Raw genomic sequence first — 26,071 nt, 5'->3', positions numbered from 1 at the left:
TCGACTTATTTTGAACATGCCTGCTGTTGTTTACATTGTGTGAGAATTTCATGATGAATGGACCAATAGAAATGCTCCAAAATCACTTTCAATAAAACATCTTTGCATTAAATTACATAGAAAGTAAAGCACGTTTTTGCCTCTACTGTAAAGTTACTGTTTCAGATATACATCTTCTTTGGACGGCGACGATTTGTTATAGGATTTTAGAGGATTACATGAAACTCTAGTAAGGTTCTTCATATCCCACATCTCATTTGCAAACATGGGACAGAGCCATCCACTGCTTGGAGACTCGAAAAGTGGTTCCTCCAAAGAACCTCCTTGGTGCCTTTATTTTTAAGGGATATATATTCCGAGAAGGGATATCAGTTATAGCGGTCAGGGACTGGTTTGTAGCAGAGACAGTCTGGGTTTCTGAAGGTCGAAGCTGCTGCTGCGCACAGGGGATGGCTGGGAAGTGTCACGTTTGGAATGTCGTGCGGAAATTCCTGGAGAATGATGATTCCCTTTGAGCCACATTATCATTCTGAGTGACAGGATTTGGCGCTTACAAATCCCAACTCACCAGCATCCACTTCGCACTATCACCTTCTCTCAAGACTGCCACACAGTTCACTGAGCCTTCTCTCTCTCTCTCTCTCTCTCTCTCTCTCTCTCTCTCTCTCTCTCTCTCCCTCTCTCTCTCTCTCTCTCTCTCTCTCTCTCTCTCCAGACGTGCAGCACATAAAGAGAAGGGACATCGTGCTGAAGCGGGAGCTCGGCGAAGGGGCCTTTGGGAAAGTGTTCCTGGCAGAGTGTTATAACCTCAGCCCCACCAAGGACAAGATGCTGGTGGCTGTCAAGGTAAGAGAGATGATGATGTCTCCATTAGAACGGGGTCACCTCCGCCTCCAGTTACACGAGCCCCACTGTAGAGGTCACGGCTCCTTACCGATCTCCTCCTCCGTTATATTAACCCGATCCCCCCCAGCGTCTCACTGAGGGGGTCTCGGATACAGTTGGCTGAAGCCGAGGGTGATATGCTGGTTTGGATCAATGACAGAAAGAAGGACCTACTTTGTGCAGTGGAAGGATCGATAGTAGCGATTGATGGCGTTTGTCGTGGGTAAGAGGTAGAGGGGTATATGTGTGGTTTCCAGTAGGGATGAGGGGTCTTTTCAAAGCTTCTGTTGTATTTATAATTTCCAAAGTGAATAAAGTCTATTCTTACTGCCTGTTACTGCCTATGGTAACTACCATAATCCGGGTGGTAGAATTATATCATGGGTGGATTGATTAAAAATCCATCGAAAGTAGAAGTACAGCTCTGATATGTGGATCAGTGGGATAGTTGTTACACTACACCCTGTTTCCATAGTTACACTATACCCCATTTTCAAGATTACTCTACATTAATTTCCACAGTGACACTATACTGTTCCTGTAGTTACACTACACCTCATTTTCATGGTTACTCTACATTAATTTCCTTGGTTACGCTACACTGTTCCCATAGTTACACTACACTACACCCTATTTCATGGTTACTCTACTTTAATTTCCATGGTTACACTACATCTCATTTTCATGGTTACTCTACATTCATTTCTATGGTTACGCTACATTGTTTACATTGTTACACTACACCCCATTTTCATGGTTACTGTACATTAATTTCCATGGTTACGCTACACCGTTTCCATAGTTACACTACACTACACCCTATTTTCATGGTTAGTCTACATTAATTTCCATGGTTACGCTACACTGATTCCATAGTTACACTACACCCCATTTTCATGGTTTCTCTATATTGATTTCCATGGTTACGCTACACCGTTTCCATAGTTACACCACACCCCATTGTCATGATTATATGCATTTCCATGCTTCCGCTACATCCTCTTCTCATAGTTACACTACACCCTATTTACATGGTTACGCTACACCTATTTTGATTTTTTTACACTACATCCTATTTTCAGAGTTATGCTACATCCCATTTCCATGGTTATGACGCACTTTGTTTCAGGGTACCGCTACACCTTGTTCCCATACTTACATTACAGCCCATAGTAACTATACATTCATTTCAACAACTATGCTACACTCTGTTCCCATAGATACACTACAGCCTATACCCACGTCTACACACATGTACATGGTTATGCTACACCTATTTTGATTTTTATACTACAGTCTATTTTCAGAGATTTGCTACATCCCTTCTTCATGGTTTCCATGCATGGTTACTCTACACTCCATTTCCATGGTTATGCTACACTCATACAACTATTTCCATTTTTATGCCGCATTCATTTTCATCGATGGTCAAACTACAGCTAAACTACACCCATTTCCAAGGTTATGCTACAATTAATTTCCATAGATATGCTACACCAATTTTCTTGGTTACATTAGAAGTAACGTTATGAGAAGACATGCAGCATCACTGACGGAAAGATAATACAGAAAATGAAAAAGCAAAAAAATATGTTTGAAATTTCAAAACTATCCAGTAGAAAAAGTAGAAAAGAGACGTTATGTGGCAGTTTTTAAACTTAAAAAATATTCTTCACCCTCATTCATATCATTTGCTAAAATCATTATTTAAAGAACTGTCGAGAGATTCTTTACGAAACCAAAATTGGTTCTACTGTGACAAAGTATCCTTTGAGGGACGTGAATGATTGAGTGTAAATGTATGTACAAATATATAACATATATTGTTGTTGTCCTAAAAAATCTTCAAAATAGTAACTTTTACAAGAGAAAGCAGCAAACATTCATAATTGTTAATGTAAACTAAAGAGGAATTCAACCAGTTGTTTTCAAAATTTCTAGATACATAAGTGGTTAAGATGTGAAGTCGTTCAGAGTGGTTTGGTGTGAAACGTTCCGTTCTAGAGAAACTTACTGAGTCAGAACTGTTCACAGTGGTGGTGATAGGAACCTGATGTCCACCTCTAAAAGCTCCCTCAGAAAGTTACTACATGAAATGGTTATGAATTCACTGACTGATGACTGAGACGCTGTTTTATGATAGTTTTGAGAAGATTTTCCAATAATAGTGCAGTTTTTAAATCCATTTATGATAGAGGAGTACGTTGTAGGGCATTGTGAGGCAAAATAGTCCCCAAAGAAAACTTCACAATTTTCCCCCTCACATACTTCTGAGACCAAAACTACCCCCTGGGTAGAGGTACTGATAGCATTGTCGTATCCCTGGGTTGGTTTTCTGGTGGCAGACAGAAGCGAATGAGTCATAAGCAGACTAAAGCCTGACTAATACCTTAACATGGTTCATCTACGGAACTATCCTCCAAGGTCAGCAAACACACGAGTTTCTGAGAGAGAAACAGTCCGTCTATGAGCTATTCACTTCCAGACAACCAATCAAGAGGAGGTTTTATTTTCCCTCATTGAAAAATGTCAAGGCCTACCGCGGGAGAAGACTTTGTGACTCCTACTTTTTTCCAGTGAGAAATTACTTAGCGGGCCGTTTAACTGTGTGGAGCCTTGTGGTTTAATTGTTAGATGTGGCTGAAGCTGAGGTGAGGCGGGTTTGTGGAGGAAGTGCTGCGACTGTGCTTTATTATCTGAAAGCCACGTGAACGATCGCTTCCTCTGAACGCCTTAAGGCCGCGAAATTGGTTTCACCTTACAGCCACAGACGACTGCTTAGCAGTCCGGTGGAGCCTCTAAAGCTTCCTTGAGAAAACGCGCACATGCTCGTACACACATACGGCATCTGAGCTTGAAGGTCCACAGTTATCTGTGGAATAATGTCTTTTCAGATTGGTTTTCTAGCGGAGATGCTGACTGTGTCTCCACTGTTTGCATTGTGTGCACTGTCTGTCGAAAGTCTGGGGACACTTAGTTTCTCAATGTATTTAATACAAATAATCCCGTATAAATGGGTGGCCATGCCATATTAACATGTGGAAACAAGATTCTACTGACTTGTAAGATGTGGGAATGAGAATTAAGTCGTGGCCACAACTTGGTAAAGCATGGGAACGAGATCATCCCTTATTAAGCTGTGATCAAGACCTAATTATGTCATTCCTACACCTTACTAAGTCGTGTCCATGCGTTAGGATCTCACTCCTATGTCTTACTAAGTCATGGCCATGACTTAATTATCTCATTCCCATGCCTTACTAAGTCATGGCCACGCATTATTTTTAGTTCTAGGGGTCACCAGCAAGGCTCCGTATGTTTTCTTTGTTGGTTTGCACTAACTTCACTGTTTAGATCTCAGCATTTGAAAGAACATCTGATAAACGTTCTACCTTGGTCCTTTCAAAGGCCACAACCATTTTCCTCGCTTGTACTTATGCCACCATTCAAACCTAACAATAGTCTGAAAAGAAAACTGTCAAAACGTGGGACTGTGATTGGCAATGTTTTGACAATATTGTGCAAATTATCACTTAGTTCTCTTTCATTTACCGAGTTTTTAGTTCTACCATTTATTTAATCATACCCTTTGTACAATCACTGTAATCTAAGGTTAGTAAAGAATGTACACAATAGAAAAGATTAGATTGCACTTAATTATAGGCTATGCAAACAGAACATCGACAACTTATTAACGAATTAACCACATATACATACTTTGAATGCCAGAAGGATAATAATGTAGATTTTCAATCTAGAAAGAATGCTGGGTACTTACTTTATATGAATAGCCACCAGTAGTTTATCTGTAGATGCTCAAATTATTAACAACCTACACTTAAAAAAATCAACCAGTGAGGTTGTTTGAGTTACAAACTTAAAAATATCAACATTAAGTAAATGAACTTTGTTGTTTTTAAGCAATTAGTTTGTGTGAAATGGACAAAAATGAAAGACAGTGAATTCCAAAGAGAACGCCATTCCAGTGAAAGCCAAATAAATGGCAATGAAATTTTTCAGATTTGTACAATCAACAATTGAACGTATGATGAGATAATAAAGTTTGCACATGCTGACTCTACTCTAGGGGTGTGAATCTCTCCCTTTCAGACAATTTGATACGCATTTTGATACGCAGTTTACAACACGATACAAAAACAATACAGTTAAACAGGTAATGATTCGATAGGTATCAAAGGTACTCATTACTGGTAATCAATAGGTATTCATTACTGAGCCGATACGATTTGCTTCAGCATCAATACAGAGCTAGAATGAATTGATAGTGAACTCTGAATGAATCTGCTAATGCTAGCTTTACCCGTTGCGTCTTTAGCTGAAGCTGCAGGTTTCGGTGAGCATTACACTGTGCCATCTCTCTAAGTGTGCAGCAAGGTGTGGTGCTGCCAGGGTACTTTATGGAACTTCTGCACACAGCAGTGCTTTCGTTGCAATTTTCTGCTGAAATTTTGCCGAATCCAAAGTATTTCCAAACTTTTGACTTTAGACTTTGTGGTGCATCGCAAAGCATCTCCTCCATTTCCTGGGTGTGTGTAAGCAAAGAAGAATTGGGGGTGGAGCTCTCTTTTAGATAATAGAGGTGGCTTTACAAACTGTTTTCACAGGTCACAGTTTTCAAGCTAGAGCCACAAAACTTTGCATGATTGTAGAGCCTGTTCAGAAGCAGTGCACTTGGACCAACTGCTATATATATATATATATGTATATTAGCAACCACCTGGAATAAGATTATAATGGCCCAGCAACACTTTAGCAACCACCTTGGATAACTGTAATGGCCTTGCAATACCTTAGCAACCACTTGGGAGACAGTAGTAATGGCCTAGCAACACCTTAACAACCACCTGGGACACCATAGCGATGGCCTAGCAACACCTTAGAAACCACCTGGGATACCATAGCAACAGCTTTGCCAAGCCAACTTAATGTTTGTTCACAATCTTTTTTTTTTTTTTTCTAGTTAGTTTATTATTTATTAACATTAGTTTTTTTCCTTGTTGTTTCTAAAAATGTAACTTTTTATTGTAAAATTTCAATCTATACTGTGTAAGTTTTTATTGGACACCTATTATTACCATGACGAGTGATTTCAAGCTTTTGAAAGGTAGCATAAATATACACGCTTCATGCTTCATGCTAAAGAAAAGGGGAGTTAACTAGTTAACTATTACCACATTTCCGCTCAGCGTTCATCAGCGTGTTTCACCGGCGACGTTACATTACAAAAGGCAAACTAACTCAAAGCCTGGAAACCTCTTAAATGTATGGATTTTGCTTCGTATGCTCCATTATAACGGCTAAGTGTTTGTAACACCAACTTTAGAAAGACTCTATTAAGCACAGTGTGAGCTCTGCATGAATGGTTGCTAGTCATTCGGCACGTTTATCACGAATTCCCTCCATAACTGCACAAAAAAGAAGAAATAAAAACACAGCCCAACTACTGAAAAGAGCTGTTTCAATCACTATTCCGCTCAGTGTAGGTCTTACACATTACAGGCTGTTCGCTAAGACACACAGACGGGGGGCATTGCCTTTAAAGTGGAATGCAATTCCTGCCGGTGAGTCTATCAAAGCCTGCACCTGGAATGCAATTTAGAGAGACAGAAAGAGCCCAGCGCTAAACAGCCTGCCCACCCGACACCCTGTTTATGCAGTTATGTCCTATCATTGCCTGCCTATAGACGTTCGTAGCCTGCGGGTTAATCAAATGGATTGGGATTGTGTTGAATCTATTTACTATTTAAATTGTTGGGTGTTTTCGGGGGGGGGGCTGAGGGGGTGAGGGTGGGGAGAGGTCTATCACAGTAATTGACAGCATGTGTATGTCCTTGTAGAAACCTAAGAAGTGCAATGTGGTCAGAAAACAAGATTCCTAACATGGATTGTCCATGTCCTGGGTGTAGCCATGGAGAGGAGGATGGATAGGCTAGGCCATCTCATTTACAAAGTCAAGTCCAGATTTCTGGTTCTCTGTCCTTCGTTCTTATAATAGAAGAACCCAAAGGAGCTGGGTTTTGGGGTTTTTGTGTCCTGGTCCTTTTATTTCCACCTTAAACCAATAAATAAATCTTTTTGTCATCACCAAGCAGATGGCAATGTTTACCTGCCTCATTCTGCCACTGGAAATGTAAAGTCAGGTTCATAAAGCATCAGCAAAGTTATTGTTATTTCAGCAGGCACAGCATATTGGAGTTCAAATTAAAGAAACACACGTTCGGCTTTAATTTGAGAGTGTTTACATCCAAGTTGGGTGAACAGTGACCATATCATTGGACAGTTGGCTTCTCCTTGGTCACATGTGTCTTACTGTGTTCAATACTACAAACAGTATGATTTGTTCAACTCACCACAGACATCTGCTAGTGCTGTAGAAGATAGAAACGTGTTAGTTGGACAATACTGGCTGTTGTGCTGTCAGTTAGGCATTGAAATGTGAGGTCAGCAATCATATGTTTTGTTTAAAATGAATTTTTATGCTTTTGGTTATGGTAGCTACAATGAAATAGGCTAGTTGGGGGTTGTCAGCATCATTACAGTGGTGTCTCTGGATAATAGTGCTTCCTAGCTGGCTTCAGAATTGTGGTGATAGGAACCAGACATCCACCTCTAAAAGCTTCCTCACAGAAAGTTACTACATGAAACGGTAATGAATTCACTGCCTGATGAATATGACACTGTGTTATGATAGTTTTGAGAAGATTTTGGGTCTAACGTTATATTAAGTGTCTAATAACTATGTAGTTACATGTGAACAACGCATGCAACGACAATGTAACTACTAATGATTTAGTCACTGCTACAGATGGATTACAGAAGTACACCTTATGTAATTACACATGTATCAGTTTCAGTTTTGCCTCATGTATCTTAATAGTTGTAACAACCTGTTCTTTCTTGTAATTACACAAGAGTAATAACACAAATGTAATTACATTAGTAATCAGACTGGAACAGCAGTTTTTTAGAAGTTTTTTTTTTTTTTTCCCAGCAGTAAAAGGAAGTATGTAATAACTTAAATCTATCTATCTATCTATCTATCTATCTATCTACTTTACCATCATTATCATTACATATAAAAGCTAACTCAGGTTCACTGGTGGTTTAGGATAGTAAATGTCTATATTTGTGTTGTAGACATTATGACAAATGGTTCCTATCACCATCATTGTAAAGACATCTGTAAGAAACCTTTGTTTACATCGCAATGATTGAATTGTGTATAAAACCATTGGTCAAATGCCAAGGCAGACCTACATGCAGGTGGACAGATGGAGGGGCAGATGGATCCTTTCCTATTTGGTTTTATATTTACTAACATAATTTCAAAGGCAGCACATAGTGACCATGCACAGCAGATCCGAGATACATATGACACTATCAGAGGCGAAAACGTTTACGAACGCCTGGAGGAAATCATAGGTCAAACCTAAAGGCAGCTCAATTTTACAGCAGCACTTTTTTTATTTTATTTTTTTATCGAGTCATCTACAGGAGGGAGAATATCAGAGGAAGATGGTGATGGCAGTAAATACAGCATTCGCCAGCGGCGGACCCTGCCGCCATTAATCTGCCCAATCCCCCAGCACCATCCCTCTTCATCAGTGCACTCATCCGTGGGATGATGCCGGCTATCACAGTCCGGCGCAGGACAGAGCAGGAGTGATAATCCTGTCTGCCGGGGGTGTTAGATCATCACCCAAACACTTTACTCCACACACGCTTTGATCAGGAGTAATAGCGCCCGCTTTTTTTTTGACCGTTTTCCATTCTCCCTCCATCTGCACTGGACTGCTGGGTGATCCCAGATAGGCAGGTGAGCGTGAGTACCTGAGATTTGGTGAAAAGGTCATAGAAAATATCTGCTCGATCATCCAGCGGACACTTGGTCCCGGTTATAGCGAAACAGGAAGACAGGACTGCGTTTAAAGGGCTTCAGTCTGCTTTCATAGAGTGCCTGTGATGAAGTTGGAGGCTCATCCTTGAGGCCGATTTAAGTCTAGAGGCACTGGTTTGGGCCGCCTTGTCCTCGAACATGATTGACAAATTTTGGCTGCCAATTCTGGAGATAACTCGAGTGCTTTTATTACACTGTGTACTGCAAAAAACATTGCAGGCCTGCTGATGTTACTCCAACTTTTGTTGCCAAACAAGTCTGTGAAACTTCTTTTGGCAACACAAACTGACAGTCATGACTACATTTTAACCAGTCAGCAAGAACGATCAGCAAATACCTCACTGAACCCTACAACCTTTTCAAGATGATGACCGTCTTCTGAATGATTTTTTGGCCCAGGCACTAGAAAACTGGGCATATCATTGTCTTTCAAGCTTAACTGTCACTGGGGTTTACATTGCTGAAGTTTTGCAAAACTTTTCCAGTTTCCAAATAGTTTAGAGAGAAAAGCAGGATATTTTATTCAGTTTTCCTGCCGTTACATCGTATACTTTAACACACTCTTGGAAATAAAGGTAGTAAACTGTCACTGGGGCGGTTCCCCTCTTGTCACTGGGGTGGTTCCCTCAACCTTTAGTCAGGGAACATAACTGTTCCATAATCCACTGAAATGATATGTTCTAAGCTGTACTGACTCCACACACCCCGTCTCGCCTCCAGGCTTTTATTTTACTGTTCTGTTTTAAGACAGTTATGAAAAGGTACAAATACGAAATTTTCACCTGGAAAAACTTATTTAAGGTTCACAATCAGACCTTAAAACCACTGTTGGAGCTTTGAGGGAACATTTACAGTGTTTGATGAATGAAAAATGTACCTGCACAGAACCTTTATTCCTAACAGTGCAGAAAACATAACAGGCCTTTCAGGCAGCTCTAGTATAGTCATGGGTGGAGTTTCTGCTAACTTGATTTGATGTTTTGTGGGTTTTATTTTGGTATGATGGTCCATAGAAGTGTCTTCATGACATTTCTTGCCAAACATTATAAACTTAGCTTCTCTAAGCAATATAATCAGACTCAGAACATCTGTTCCATTAAAAAAAAGAAAACATTCAAATTCTATATTCAGCTCAACCTGCTGCCTGATAATTATTACTCCAATGTGGCTTAAAGACTGGTTCAGGATTAAGATGATGTCTGATACTATCAGAATCATATTAATATCAGCAGATAATTGCTTTTAAAAAAAGTTGTTTAGATGCGACTGATAATTCAAACGATATTTGATGATTTGATTTGTGCACAGTGAACACTGCACAGGTTTTCTGCATCTTATTCATTTAACTGCTTTTGTAAATGCTGTTCTACTTCTCTGTAATGCTAATTCAGGTAGACTTGACCCCAATTTCTACATTTTTCTATTATCCACTGGCTTTGGCAGAAATGTACATGAATAATATTGAATATCAGCACTGGTCCATAATTCCCACATCACCCAGTTAAAACACTGTACTTTCATAATATCTCAGGGAATGCAGTTCATCTCAATTGTCAAAGCCACTTGGATATATTATGTCTTTTACCTAATTAACTGATACATGCTGGGAAAATAGGCCTTTGCAAATGGATTGAAAGAATGTTAACTCTAATAATTTTCATTCTACTGTAGGATGGCTAGTAAATCAGGCTTGTTCATCGAACGCAAGTGAAACCTTACCTAAGACTCTCTGTCTATGCTGCCCCACTGCTGACTGTGATTATAAGCTTAAGCAAATGACGAAGATGCAAACTTTTCATTGGCCCATCATTCATTATCTAATATGTCAAGATCTTATTACTAATCAACTTTAATAACATTGCTGTACTGCTGGGACGTTCCTAACTAGTCGGTGGTGCTTTGAGATAAAACATCTGTCCATGTTTGTTTTCTGCCAAAACAAACCTTCATTCGGACCTAGATGAATTCTCCCAAATGTTGGTCCTAGATATTGTATGTAACCTGGGTAATTAGTGCTAAAGGCTATGCTGTGATAGTAGGCGTTTCTGAATTTTGTATGTCTATGTTTTTTTCTTTGCATGGTAGAGTTTTAACTTGAATTTGTGGATCCAGCAATGAACGGCTTTCCATGAACCAGCCCCGATGCCTTCTGACCCACAGACTATCATGGATGCTGGCTTTTAAACTGTGCACTGTTAACAAGCTGGATGGTCCCTCTACTCTTCAGCCAGGAAGATGTGACATCCATCATTTCCAAAGAGAATTTCAAGTTTTGATTAATCTGACCACAGGATACTTTTCCACTTCCTAAATGAGCTTGGGCCCAAAGAAGGCGGCGGTGTTTTTCTAGATCCTGTATGTATACATCCACAAATGCGAGTATTATCTTGCATTTGTGGATGCAGCAGCGAATGGCCTACCAATGAGAAAAGTCCACAGGTGTTTAGCTGTTGCTCTTGTTGCTTCAGCACGCTCAGTTCCAACCTTCTCCAGGAACCAGCCCCATGCCTTCTAATTGGGGGTTGACCCACAGACTATCACAGATACTGGCTTTCGAACTGTGCACTGAAAACAAGCTCTCCTCTTCAGCCCGGAGGATGTGACATCCATCATTTCCAAAGAGAATTTCAAATTTTGATTCATCTGACCACAGGATACTTTTCCACCTCTCCTCAATGAGCTTGGGCCCAAAGAAGGTGGCGGTGTTTCTGGATCCTGTCTGTATATGTTTTTTTCTTTGCATGGCAGAGTTTTAACTTGCATTTGTGGATGTAGCAGCAAACAGCTTCCCAATGGGAAAAGTGTCCACAGGTGTTCAAGTGTTGCTCTTGTTGCTTCAGTATGCTCAGTTCCCACCTTCTGCTCAGTTCCCAATGCCTTCTGATGGGGGTTGACCCACAGACAGTAAGGCTTTGCCCCCAGACCCTCCAGGTGGGCTCAGTGGACGTGAAGTTTAGTGACTCGCTCGGTTAATCCAGCATCTCGTATAGAGAAGGACACTTTGCCATCTGTGCTCAGGTGCTTCCATCCATCTAAATATGTCCTTCGGACAGAGCTGGGGGAGTGTTAATTAAAATGAAACTGAGCGCTATACAAGCTAAACACAGTTAACCCCTTAAAATCCCAGGCTTTTTACATACTAAAGCTTATCATTCAGTAACTACAGGGACTTCGGTGCAAACTGACCAAGCTATTGTTAGGTTATAGACGTGTATAATAAAATGTTATGCCTGCCAGGGGGACCTGTCCAGTTAAGGGGTGAAATTACTGAGATTGACAGAAGCCTAGCCATGGACAAATAAATCAATGGTAATGTGTACAGTTTCAGTTGAAAGTTTGGACTCACCTGACAGAATGTACGCAGTTGTTTGGCTCCTGCTTTAAAAGAAAAGTGACTGTAGCTTGTAGAAATTCACATTTTGCTAGATTTAAAATTGAATAAACTTGTGCTATCAGCTCAGACATTATCTGTAAGGAGTTCACATGGTGATGTCAGTCCAAGGAATTGACTACAATATCAGCTAGATATGGGTACAATCTAGCACGGTATTAACCAATCTTTGAAGAGCATCTGACGCATCTTTTAGGCCAAAAGCCATCACTGTGTACTCATCCATGTTTTCTGGGGTTCCAAAAGCTGACATTTCAGACGCTTCAGGAATCAAAGGATCTTTTTCAGATCCACTTTATGTTACAGACTCTACTGTCTAGCCAAGTATCACCACTCTTGTCAGCTGAGGGCTGATATGGCTGCATGTTTTCATTCTAAACCAGCAGGAGTGCCTCATATAACTACTCAACTGTCTGAAGACTGAGACCAACTGATGAAACGAGTGGAGTCAGGTGTGTTTCTGCTTGATTGGAATGAAAACCTGCAGCTACACCAACACTTTGTGGATAAAATTGGTGATGCTTGCTGTGACTCATATTTAGGATCATAACAAAGACAAATATAAATATTGATGTTTATGCATTTACATACAGCACTGTGCAAAAGTTTTAGGCACCTGAGAAAATTAGATTTAAAAAGCTCTTTATCTGGGCAGTTAGTATGTATTAAATAGAGTGATGCTTTTATATATCAGTATGTTTAACCATTTTCAAACCTCTCCTGGAGAAAACCCAGGATTATTTGTAGTTATTTATTTTCATTATTTGTAATAGTTTATCTACAAATAATTGATATCATTATATTAAATAAGGTGTGCTAATGAAGTAATTTTATAAATTTGTGATGGCTGGAGGCATCCAGGAGAAATCTGGAACCAAATCTTGTTCTTCAAACTAGCTCACAAGATATCTACTTTTTTTGTTAATGTTTATTTGTTATTATGAATTTGTTATTTGCATGAATTCTAATTTGAAATTGTTTTTTTATAAGACATGTTTTTGCGCAAAACTGTATAATTTATTGTTGAAGCATCTCTCGGTGGTTCCTCATGAAGCTGTATGAGGGAACACTAAGAGTGTGCAGAGCTGAAAGACGCGTGACGTTGGCTAATGAAGAATCTAAAATAGAAGATAGAAGTTTCCTGTTTGATAGGATTTGCTGCTCACAGCATAATCCTGTATGTGGATTTAAAATATTTAATCATGATTTTTCATATTGTTTTGTGTAGCTAATCTCAATCACTTCGTCTTATTTGCTCAAATTTGACCAAAGTTGAAAGATGTGTTCCATTTAAAAGCACTACAGTTTGTTATAGATATGAGTGGATAAAAAGAAACTTCATCAAAATTTATTTAGTACTTTCAGTAATTCAGTAATATTTTCATTGTTTCGATGCATGAACCTAAACATTAAAATCATATGATTTCCATCATAGAGTTAACAAAGTTTCCAGTTTTCGTTACAATGAGAGCAACGGTGGCTGCATGTTTCAATCAATGAGTGTCTATTTTATATATCAGGTATACAGTCTATAAGTGTAAATATCATATATATCATATACACAGTCAGTGTTCCAACTCCTCTGTGATTGTAGCCCCTCATTCTCCTTCATACAGCTTGTGGGTTCTTGTGACAGTAGAGGTTCTTGAGGGGAACTGGATCTTCACCAATCTGCTGTTTTTGTTAGTTTGCTGCTTGTTGATTTATCCATAGTTCTCCTGCGAGTGCTGTCCAGCGTGGTCTGCTGAAGGTCAGAGCAGCATACAGCGCTGCAGCTGGGCTTCAACCCGAACTACTACAGATGGGCTGAAGGGTCAAACTAGGAAAGTGGTATTTAAAAAAAGAACTGGTGTTAATAAGCTGACAGCAGTGGTCATAAAAGTGTAATTTTAATTTGTGGAAAATATGATGAAAATGAAGAAAACCCTACTGTGGGTAAGTAGGTGCATCCAAACTTTTGCCTGCTGCTGTTTGAGAGAGGGTGCGTGTGTGTTGGCTGGAATATTAGGCTGCCGTGACTTATGTGTGCTATAAAATAAGGACACGCTCTGCCAAAATGGCTGATGGACCTAATTTAATCTTTTAGGAAGGACAAAGAGGATGATGGGAGTTGACAAGTGTGGCTTAGAGGAGGACAGTAAGGCAGGACTGTGGGAGTAAAGCAGCTCGGCGCGTGTATTCGGCTGGATTTAAGTGGTTAGAAGCCCCGGTCTGTCACAGTCTGAGTTCAGTGATGGGATTAGTCATTTTTAGCCTTTAATTCAACTGTGAGGATCATCCTCAGTCTTGTGTTGTACATTGTTAGTGTCTTATGACTGTTATCACTTTAATAGGCCAAGACATGTTTGGTGCTTCTCTTACTTTTTGTGCTGGATCTATGAGGCTTATGTAGCTATCAAGTAATGGAAACTTCTACCCCACCAATTAGCATGGTGCTAACTGTTAGCCTAAATCATCACACACTTGTAGACTATGTATGTTTTGGAGATTTGGTGACCTCTCTGGCGGAAATGTGCAACTGCACACAAAGAACATTTAGTAATGTGGCTTGTGCTCTGGCCCCCTTCCCCGAGTGGATGAATCTGATGATTGAAAGAGAATTCAAAGAGAACTCAGTATAAACCTGGTGAAGGAGCGTCTTCTGAGGATGTGAGTGAATTATCTACTACTGTCATCATATCTTCATCAGTATAATGATGATTTTGAGATCATTTGAGGTCTAAACATCGAGCTGGAACTTCTTTTTGAGGCTGTGCTTGTGATGTTAATACAAAAAGACATACGACATGGTGTGAAAACCCCCAACTCGACACCTCTGACTTTTAAATGATTGTTTGAGGCTTTACAGGGCGACTCACAGCAGCACACACTCTCTATATTTTAGCCAGCTTTTATTCCCCTGAATTCGTAATGATACTTATCTCAGTTTCAACAAAAATCTTACATAGTGTAGCTTAGTTAAACTCTAATAGACTGACTTATGTGGTTTCTGACACTAAATGTCAGTACAGATTTCTCAGATACTGATTCTTAAAGTTTCTTAATGTTAAAATTTCTATAAGACTTGTTTAAAGAAGACAAAAAGAAAATAAAATGCAGTTTCAAAATGACATATATAACATATGTTTGCCTGTTAAAACTATGCACACCAGACATGACTCAATTTAATTTTAATTATTTATTCATTTGTTTGTTTTTTCCATGTTATTCACCCAAATTATTGGAAAAGTGAAAGAAGCCCAGAGATATAAGAAGCACTGATGCATCACTCAGATGTCTGTAACCCAGTTTCAGCCGATTTTGGAGATGCACACATCACAGCAGAGAACAAACTAATCCTTTAGACAGTCGCTATCATTTTCTAAGACACAATAGTCTGGTCAACTTGGCTGTTGCTATGCCAACAGCAGAGACAACAGAGATTTGTGGAGTGAGTTAAAGCCACGTGAGAAAGTTCTCAAAAACGAATGTCACATTTCCACCATCTGAAAAATCACATTTACTCACCAAATGATACAAATAAACGTTGAGAAAATTATTTTTTTGGGGGGATTTTCTGCACTTTTCTTCCCATGAAAGAGGCAAATTGTCTTGGTTGTCACCATGACCACACCGGAGATAACTCTGATTGGTCAGAGAGTTCATATCACTGGTGAAAGTTCATGAAAATTGGACAGAATGTGAATGTGATGCATTTTTACTGTCCAAAAAAAATTGCACTCAGTGTGTAAAAGCCTTTTGAGTGGTTTTAATGGAATCCTACTAATAATCACACTACATTAATAACATATCTATAATTTGATTTACTTCTATTTTTCATCTAACTAGAATACAGTTAACTTTATTTTGTAACACCATTACATATATTCTGTTATATTCGGTCAGTCAGTATAGTCAGTCTATGTAACATACTGTTTACAAATAGACTAAAATACATCACAATTAAAAACAATAGCAGCTATTTTGAAGCCTGAGTTTTGTCAATATTTTAGTCCATATTTATAGATAGCAGTGAGTCATACAGAGTCAGAAACCACATAATCAAGGCTATTAGAGACACTGAACACCTCCACACAGTTTGAGGCAAGGCTATAATAATTTAGGCACGCAGTCAGCACCATGCTAATTGGTAGCTTTCAGCTTCCTTTTATCAGCTGCATTAGCCTCAAAGCTCCAGCGCAACACTAAAGAAGCAAACCTCAAGTTCAAAGACGTGATAAACAGTCATTCTTAGCCTTTAATTCAACTATTAGGATCATCCTCAGTCTTCTGTTTCACATTGTTGGTGTGCTGTGATGGTTGTCACGCTAATGCTGATGAAATCTGTGCAGGACTGTCGTTGTTTTGGACTTATTTACGTCCTTTGTCTGTATTTTAATCACGTCTGTATTTATGGAGGAATAAAATGAATTTGGTTCAACTTGGTATGCGCCACCAGCCTTGGAGGGAAAGTGCATGGCAGACAGCCAAAATGCAGAAATCTCATCTTTATTAAGAGGACTCAAAAAGAGTGAAATATAAGCTTCTGATGAAAAGGTGCTACTTCATAAAACTGGGACAAGTTAGAAATAATTACTCTGAAAATGTTCTGTAATCTCTCGTTAAACTCAGCTGTAAAACAGTCAAGCAGAATCAAAGGCTAATATATTCATTAGAGAAATGTTTATCTTCAGTATCAGAAAGTGTGTTAGTGGTGTGAATTTTCTCGGTAACACTTTCTATGAATGTCACCTTTGTAAGCATCTATAAACACATAACATGTTATAATGCATTCATAAGGCATCATAAACATGGCTATAAATATTTATAAAACTGCATTACACGTTACAGCCATGCTTATTGTGCGTTATGAATTGTTGACATAATGCATTATAAGTACTGTTCATAACAAATTATAACAGCTCATAAGTCATATTTGTCCGCTCTAAGTAAAGTGAAGCGTACTGTACTAAAGCCTCCTCCAGTGTTCAGAGTGAAGCTTCAAGTTGAAGTATTTACTGAAGGATTTACTGAAACACTAAAACATTCACAGTAAAGCACATTACAGGCTTCAAATGTCAGAGTTTAAACTAGAGCTGCCATCAGTGTTTTACCCAATGTGGGAAAGGTAATGTACACCACCGTTAGCTTGGCACTAACTTAGCACTGCATATCCAATAGAATGCTAACAGAAATTAGCATTACTATACTGTAGTGTAGTGATGTTACAAAGTGTTTGACGTTAGAACCAGCGAGGGAACAAATTACAATGACAGCACTCTACTATCTCGCCTCTCCCTCTCCAGGCCTTCACTACACAGTGACTTCACGCTCAGTGTGATGTCAGAGGGGGTTCAGGGGAGGGGCTGATGGGTACTGTGATGTAATGTAGCATTTAAAGTGAGAGCTCTGGTTAAGAAAAGCACATTAACTCTAGGCTGAACGGCTTATTTGGGAATCTGAATATTCAGGACTGAAGCCCTGAACATGCAGCTCTAACAGCACCAGCGCTGAGAAATAATATACTGGAAATCTCAGGGTGGAAATAATTTGTATTTGTCTTTACTTTGTTCTCTCCAAGCTGGGACTGACTTCTTTGGCACTGACAGTATAACATGTTAATAACACTACTTATAATGCATTATATTAACAATTCATAATGTATAATACACATGGCTATAAAATGCAATTCAGTGTTTATAAATATTTATAACCATGTTTATAATGCCTTATGCATTATTACATGTTATAAATGTGTTTAGAGATGCTTACAAATGTGACATTCATAGAAAGTGTTATTATTTTCTCTTTTGCACTTTTTTATTCTGTTAGACTGACAGAAGCCTGTTATCTGCTGGTGACGTCCCTCTTTAAAGCTCATTATTATAGAGTATTGATTGTGTGTGTGTGTGTGTGTGTGTGTGTGTGTGTGTGTGTGTGTGTGTGTGTTGTCTGTCTTTGTGTAGTTTTCCAGTTGTCCTTATTCATTTGTTGATTTCCTTTCTGAAAAACCAAACTGGCTCCTACTGAGCCAGGATTGCGTCTTATGTAAAATCCATCATTCGTGAAGCTGTCAGTGTCCAGGTTTCCAGGACATTTATGGACATTTTCCATCAATCTGAAGAACCCCTTCACAATGCAAAGAACCCTTTAATTATGCAAAGTGAGTGTTCGTGGTTCTATATAAAACCATTTTCTTTACTAAAGAATCATTGAAGGACCATATTTTTTAAGAGTGTAGATCATATCAGAATCACTTCTGCAGTCTTTATAAAGTTCTCTGGTGTTTTACCCTCTTTAACATTGTCCACAACACAGCGTCCATCAGTGTTTTGATGAATGATTAATTTTTGGGAGAATTTAAATTTTAGCTCTGTTAATCAGCAGTGCAGTAATATTGAATCATTAAAACCCACTAAAATCATGGCAAACCAGACCGAATGTGTTCCATCTGCAAAGGCACTTTTTTTCCCCACGCAGCCCGACGAAAGGCAGCTGAGTCTGGTTTACAGCCTAATCTGACGCTGTAAACTGTCTGTTTTGTGTTGTGTTATTACTGTAGACCCTGAAGGACCCGACGTTGGCAGCGAGGAAAGATTTCCAGAGAGAAGCTGAACTCCTGACCAACCTGCAGCACGAACACATCGTCAAGTTTTACGGCGTGTGTGTGGACGGTGACCCCCTCATCATGGTATTTGAGTACATGAAGCATGGAGACCTGAACAAGTTCCTCAGGTACGTTAATCTCCCAATACTCACAATATACACACAGCTGAATGCAACAGTGTGAGCAGTGCTGGTCAAATGATGTGTTTTGTTGATTTTCTAAATGAAAATAAGTTACAAATCCTCTACAGAGACACACTGAGATATGGCATTTTATGCAAATTGATAGAGACGATAGCTCATCTGCTGCTGCACAGTTTGTGTTGGTCATCCTCTAGTCCTTCATCAGTGGTCACAGGACACTGCCCACAGGACGCTGTTGGCTGGATATTTTTGGTTCGTGGACTATTCTCAGTCCAGCAGTGACACTGAGGGGTTTAAAAACTCCAGCAGCACTGCTGTGTCTGATCCACTCAGACCAGCACAACACACACTAACACACCACCACCACGTCAGTGTTACTGCAGTGCTGAGAATGATCCACCACCCAAATAGTACCTGCTCTGTGAGGGTCCATGGGGGTCCTGACCACTGAAGAACAGGGTAAAAGGGGGCTAACAAAGTATCAGAGAAACAGATGGACTACAGTCTGTAACTGTAGAACTACAAAGTGCACCTATATAGTAAGTGGAGCTGATAAAATGGACAATGAGCATGGAAACAAGGAGTGGTCATAATGTTATGCCTGATCGGTGTATATCCCCCAATTCAGCCTACTGCAGTTTAGCTCCGCCCATTTATGCCAAAGTTACAAGGAGTGTTTCAGCTCTGAGGGCTTTTTGAATGAGGCACGCTACAGCACAGCCAATCAGAACAGACCTCATTTTCACACATCAGTCTTAACATTCTGGGGTTCATGAACTCGTCTGCACATCAAATTCTCTGTTTCTATATCTGGTTCTGTATGTTTGTGATGATCCAGCTCAGAAATCCAGTTCAAACACTTCCTGAATCTGTAGAGTCGCCCTTTCCATTCCATCTTATCTCGAGATCATACGAGACTCACATCCGGAGTTATGAGCCTATGAAGAGGGGCTGAGATACACGTCATCTGCCTCTCACCCTGTGGAAGGTGGTCAGAATGTTATGCCTGATCAGTGTATGTATATATAGACAGTCATTGAGTCTCATTCTCCAGTATCTTTTCTGAGTTTGTTCTTAAATGTGTTCTTATGAAAGGTCCTCAGAAAAAGTCTGCGTCAGATTCATGACGTGTTCTTAAAGCACAGAACTGTTCACACCTTTGTGTTCGTCATTGGTGAATGTCAGAATCTTCGTGAAAAATGAGTAAAGTGGTTTTAAGAAAAAAATTCTTTTTAAGAAGAGTGAGGGGGATTCACACGAACGAGGCCCCGAATATTCTGCTGTAACTCCTGTTAGGATGAAGCAATCACAACCAAAAAATACGCTACATACTTTGACGTGTGTGTCGATTACATTACATGCAATGCTGGAAGTGATCTCCGTTTTCTGCCAGACACATGAAGGGGTACGGGGGGGTCTGCATCCGGAAGTTGCAAACGGAGGTTAAATGTGACGACAGTTGTCTGGCGCCTACCTCATCGCTCCGACGCAGGGGCATCCCGGCTTGTTCGAAGCTCCATATACTGAGGAGCTCATTGCACGTTGTTTCGTTCAGATTGCTCCGCCCTCGCGAGAGTTATTACAGAATATTCAGGGCCTCTTTCGAGTGAATCTCCCTGTACTATGGATGATTTGAAGGCAGTGTGTGAACTCATGAACCATGAATTTTGAAATCAGTGTTTTCAATAATATAAAACCACTGTTGTTGCATGTATTTGTATAAACTCATTCAAATATAAAGCTAATACTTTACAGATTTCGCATCATCTGTAGAACTATGAAGGAAATTAAGAATATATTTGAAAAACAATATTCCCAGAATTATTGGTATCCTTAGAGAAGAAAAATGCAAAATTGCTCTAAAGGGAAATCTGTTGCTTATTATCTTGCTTACATTAAAATGTGAGAGAAACCAAAGGTGAGGTGAGCTTATTTAAGAAAAAGTAGACTTTTTATTTCATTTTTTTCACAAAAACTCACACAAACACCCCTGTATTCAATATTTTAAGCATCCCTTTGCCAAGAGAACAGCACTCAGTATACTCTCATAATGCAGGATAAGGTGTGAGAACATTTGTAAAAAGATATATATTCTTCAAAAAAGCCCACTGACATATAAAACATATCACATATACCTGCAGACGTGATGGAGGAGGATTAAGAGCCTTGAGGAGCACCGAGTTCAGGATGTTTGCTGTATTTTCCAGCTGTGTGTCTGCTGGTACAGAGAGCTGGTCTTTGCATGCTCACTTGAGGAGTGAATGACATTTAGAGGAAGATTACTGGAGCAGAAAGGGCGCTTGCTTGATTTCCAGTTAAAGTGAATGAGATTCCATATCAAAAGACTGAGCAGCCATGTTGGGTTTAGCTGTGAATCAGAGATGTGACTGTGTCCAGTTCAGACAGACTGGGGCCATGGGGTGCAGATGATCCTGCTGTACTGTGTCGTTTAATTTCAATTTGAATGACTGGAATGATTGGTAACACTATTTAAAGGTTACATGGCAAAAAGTGATACGTTGGCAAGTGAAAACAGTGAGTGTGTTTACATGCACTTGATAATCCGATCATAATCGGATGTCTACAGCTATCTGATTATTCAAATGGTCATGTAAACAGCACACTCTGATTTTTTAGACCGGAGTAAGGTCTAGAAATCTGATTAATAAATCTGATAAAGAGGCTGGATTTTAGCTCATCAGATTTCTCAGTGCATGTGAGCTCTTACTCTGATTTCTTTCGGATTTCTCAGTCTGAGCATGTGTGAAAACAGACGGTGATACCAAAAATAAGTGAGCAGCGTCGCCACGAAATGCAGCAAAACACTTTTGGAGCGGTGCTGAAACCAAATACATGCTCAGCAAAATGAAGGATTTAAATATTCTTCATCTTCTAGATGATGTTTGTTCATATTTTTAGGTAAAGTGGCACACATTTTTTTTAAATGCCGCTCATGAAGTTTGAGTTTTACATTACGTTTATGTCACGTCTTCTTCTGTGAGTTTATTGGCTGGTTGTAAAGCAGAAATCTGATTACTGTCTGATTCATGTAGACCTGGTGTTTCCCCATTATCTGATTATTAAGTGCATGTAAACACACTCATTGTAAATCTAGCCAATATATTTAATATTTCACCTGTTGAGATTGTTGCAAGAATATTATTGAATTATTTAGCCAAATAATAAATATAGTAATTAATAAATATAATAAATAATAATTTAGCCAATTTCTGTACATTTTTTACTTGTTTTAAGTTATTTTAACTACACACACACACACACACACACACACACACACACACACACACTCATACACACAATATTTAAGCCACTTATCCTTCTACGTCACAGGGGAGCTGGAGCCAATCCCAGCAGCCATTGGACAGAAGGCAGGAAACACCCTGGACAGGTGGCCAGGCCATCACAGGGGTCATTTTAACTAGATATATAGATAAATAGATATATAGATAAATAGATTATTGCCAGATAATTTATAAGCAAACTTATTAGCATTATTTTTATTATATATTCTATTATATCTGCCAATGAAATATTACATTTTCACTAGATACATTTACTGAAAACAGGCAAATATTCATACAATATTCTTACAACAATCTCATGATAATAAATAAAAGATATATAGGCTAAATTTAAGATGTTTTCACTTGATTGGGCATAATTTCCTTCAATGTACTGACATCACAACACATTCATATGCATGGAAAAACGTATTTACAAAGCAGTGTTTCATTGAGTACTTATGAACAGAATCCACATATATATATGTCAGATGTTTATGAAATGGCATTGGATTGACACAACGACTTGTAATCTAAATTGATAGACGGGCATTTGACGCTGAAAAATGTCTAAATTTTACTCAGAGGCCATTTTGGATGGAAATGGATGGTCTTTGAATTTTGCACAGTACTGTCTACATTCACGCAGCCACAGTCCACGAGGAAAACTGCGAAATGCTCATACTTGCATGCAACGTCGAATATAGTAATATTCATGGAGCAGTTATTATCATACGGATGAAGATGTAATACCTTCGAATTTCAGTCACCGTGAAATGCAATATTTAAATGCTTTTTATGGAAATCTGACATAAACAGTGGCCTTTAGTCTCATATTAAAAGGTATCAGGGCGAGATGAGATCCAACTCCTTTCATTTCCTGTCGTCCTTGTGCAATATTGCTCCAGCGCGAGCTATCAGAGCGTGATGGATGGGTAACAACCTTTTGTGGAGGAATTGTACAAGAAATAAGAGGTGGATACACTGCGTACATCGCTTCTGACAAGGCCCGTCCTGGGAGCGAGAATTGCCTTCTATTTCCTGCCGGCTGGATTAAGAGGGATAACATGTTACTACAAAAGCGCCAAATGCGTGATGACACCGTGTCCTGATAGACGCTGGATAATACACATTCACTGTGCTGAGAAAGGAGAATCATATTTATGGCCCCCCCCCACACCTCCACCATGCGCTCGCCTCCAGAGTCACTGCATGCCGTTGCCTCGGCAGGGAGCACGCTGCTCCTGGATGATGGAGGGGGCGCTCCGATATTCGTGACTGAAATGTAGGCCATGCTAGTGCTAATGCCATTAGCATTAGCATGTTTGTCTTTGCTCATTTGGAGCTCGCATCCTGTCAGCTCGCTGCGCTTTCTGAACGCCGCTTCATCAAGAGATACGACGGAAATCAAATAGCCAAACGTTACTCAGCTTGATCCGGGTTCTGGAGTTGAACTGATTTAGTTTAGTGATTTCTCTGTGCTACATCACTAAATCGCAGTGCAACCAAGAAAAGGGTTTGTTTATGAGTGAATCAGCTGTGCTCAGGATGGGAAATCAGTTTTTGCAGTTATGTCTTATTTTGGTGTCTATATTTATGCAGTGTTAGTTGTTATTGTCAAGACAAAAGCTTGTATCTCCATTTGTGTCATTTTCCTTTTTTTGACATAATTTTAAATGATCAGTTGCCCTTTTTGCCCTTTATAATGTTTCAGAATTTCATGATGAACCGAAGTGTAATGGGCCAAAATTACCTGGAAAAAAAATGTATCTTTAAATTTACTTTTTCACACACACACACACACACACACACACACACACATACATATACATATATATTATTATATATGTATATATAATATGTGTGTGTGTGTGACCATAGATCATAGATATTTATAATGATTAATCAATTTAAATGCAAGGTGTTAATAGCGATGGTCATAAGCTAAATATGCACAAAATCAATTTATAGGGCACTTTATGCGTGTGTCTCAAAACCTAGTGAGCTCTCTAAGTAGCCGCTGTCTACATAGGCAGCTGTCTAAGTAGGCAGCGTTCCAACCGTCATCCATCCTTATAAGGCAGATCAATGAGACGCTCTAGTTAGACAACAGTGACGTCACTGCTTGTTCCCGCCCACTGCACGAGACCGGCGTTTACTTACCTCAGCCGTCAAAATTACAGTTAGCCAACATGGATCTGCTCTGGCGGTTTATATAGCGATTTTAACTGCATTTGCTCTGAATGAAACAGCAGAATAGACAACAGTTGTGGTCAAACGTGGAAAGTATTGGATATTTGTGCACCTTTATGACTAGAAAACAGATAAATACCCCAGAAAATCAGAATAACTTACGTTTGAAGATGATGTCGCTGCTTGGTGAAGCGCTTCTGCCATCTTCAGACAAAAGCTGCGCCGCGCTGCATTGTGGGATTGCCTCAGCGGCTGAGGAAACATCCGATGCTCTCTCGACATTGGGCCAAAATGAGACCTCAGCAGGCAGCATGTTTGAGATATCTAAGAATTGGGACAGCCTTCTTGTCGGGAGCGCATATTATGACGTAAAATGCTGTCTATGTAGAGCTCACTAGGTTTTGAGACACACCCTATATTGAGTGGTGTCCCAACCATAACCCTCAAATTTATCCTTTTTTAATGATTTTTTAAATTATTTTTTTTAAGTGAAGTTGAAAGTTGAAAACCTTATTCAAAAATGCTGTCCCACGTTGTCATCACTACCAAAACACAAGGAGTTTTAGTCTGTAGGCGGAGTCCTGTTTTAGCCACGCCCCTGCATTTTAGAGCAGGAAGTGAGGCTGCATCCCTGTCCCTCATGGCCACATGGTGAGCAGGTAGATCCCACAGTTTTGAAGTAAATGTGTCTCAAAGTCTGAAAATCAGTGTGGAATATTCAGAATCGTCATATTTTCTGCAATTAAGTATGTTTTTGTGTTTTAATGAAAAAATATTATGATTTTCTGTGTGAACAGCTGATCAGTGCTGTGTTTGCTGGTCATGTACTGGCAGGATCTAAAACTCTCACTACCGAAACAGTCATTACTGAAACACTTGGTAAAGTTTGTGTCATGTTTTGATTTTGCAGTGTCAAAATGACACATTCAATCATTAGTTTTAATAAAATAAACATAATTAAGTTATAGGGTCACTCAAAGCAAACACTTTAACACTAATATGAAAAGAAATATAAATAAAATAAAGCTAATTCTGATCTGGTCACAGAGCTCATGGTCCTGATGCTATGATCCTGGTTGATGGGAAGCCGCTGCAGACCAATGGGGAGCTGGGCCTGTCTCAGATGCTGCACATAGCCACTCAGATCGCCGCGGGGATGGTTTATCTGGCATCCCAGCACTTCGTACACAGAGACCTGGCAACCCGGAACTGCCTCGTGGGTAACGGCCTGCTGGTCAAGATTGGAGACTTTGGGATGTCCAGAGACATTTACAGCACTGACTACTACCGGGTAAGACTGAGATATTATACTAACACACTTATTTAAATACATTAACCCATATTGACCCCTTATAGTCGAGAGTTATTACTGTCATTTTGCTCTTCTATTTGAATTCAATTATATAATTACATCATTAATTCCATATTTACATAACATTTACATTCAGTTTATATTCTCTCTCAACAAATTCTGACTTTTTTCATTGTTTTTATTTCACAAAACAAAGTTAAACCAGTAACTTTAATTCAAATTCAATCAAAATATAGCATAAATATAAAACAAAAACAAATGTGGAATGGATTAAACGGCTAGAATCTGCACTTTTCACACTGTTTCTCCACTTGTTTTTAATAAATTATGAATGTATATAA

At 39.3% G+C, this 26,071-nt stretch overlaps 1 protein-coding gene across 1 annotated transcript in view; it reads left to right on the top strand.

Moving 5' to 3' along the window:
* Positions 1-26,071, top strand: part of ntrk3a (neurotrophic tyrosine kinase, receptor, type 3a) — a 378,671-nt gene that overhangs the window by 329,436 nt on the left and 23,164 nt on the right. The window contains exons 12-14 of the mRNA XM_036567968.1: positions 716-846; positions 18,736-18,908; positions 25,466-25,709. Coding sequence (XP_036423861.1) covers positions 716-846; positions 18,736-18,908; positions 25,466-25,709 — 548 coding nt within the window. The remainder of the gene's footprint in view (positions 1-715; positions 847-18,735; positions 18,909-25,465; positions 25,710-26,071) is intronic.

The sequence above is a fragment of the Colossoma macropomum genome, unplaced genomic scaffold (assembly GCF_904425465.1).
Source record: "Colossoma macropomum unplaced genomic scaffold, Colossoma_macropomum, whole genome shotgun sequence".
In the NCBI taxonomy this organism is placed as follows: domain Eukaryota; kingdom Metazoa; phylum Chordata; class Actinopteri; order Characiformes; family Serrasalmidae; genus Colossoma; species Colossoma macropomum.
The sequence above is the reverse complement of the archived record's forward strand: the minus strand, read 5'-3'. Positions and strand labels throughout refer to the sequence as shown.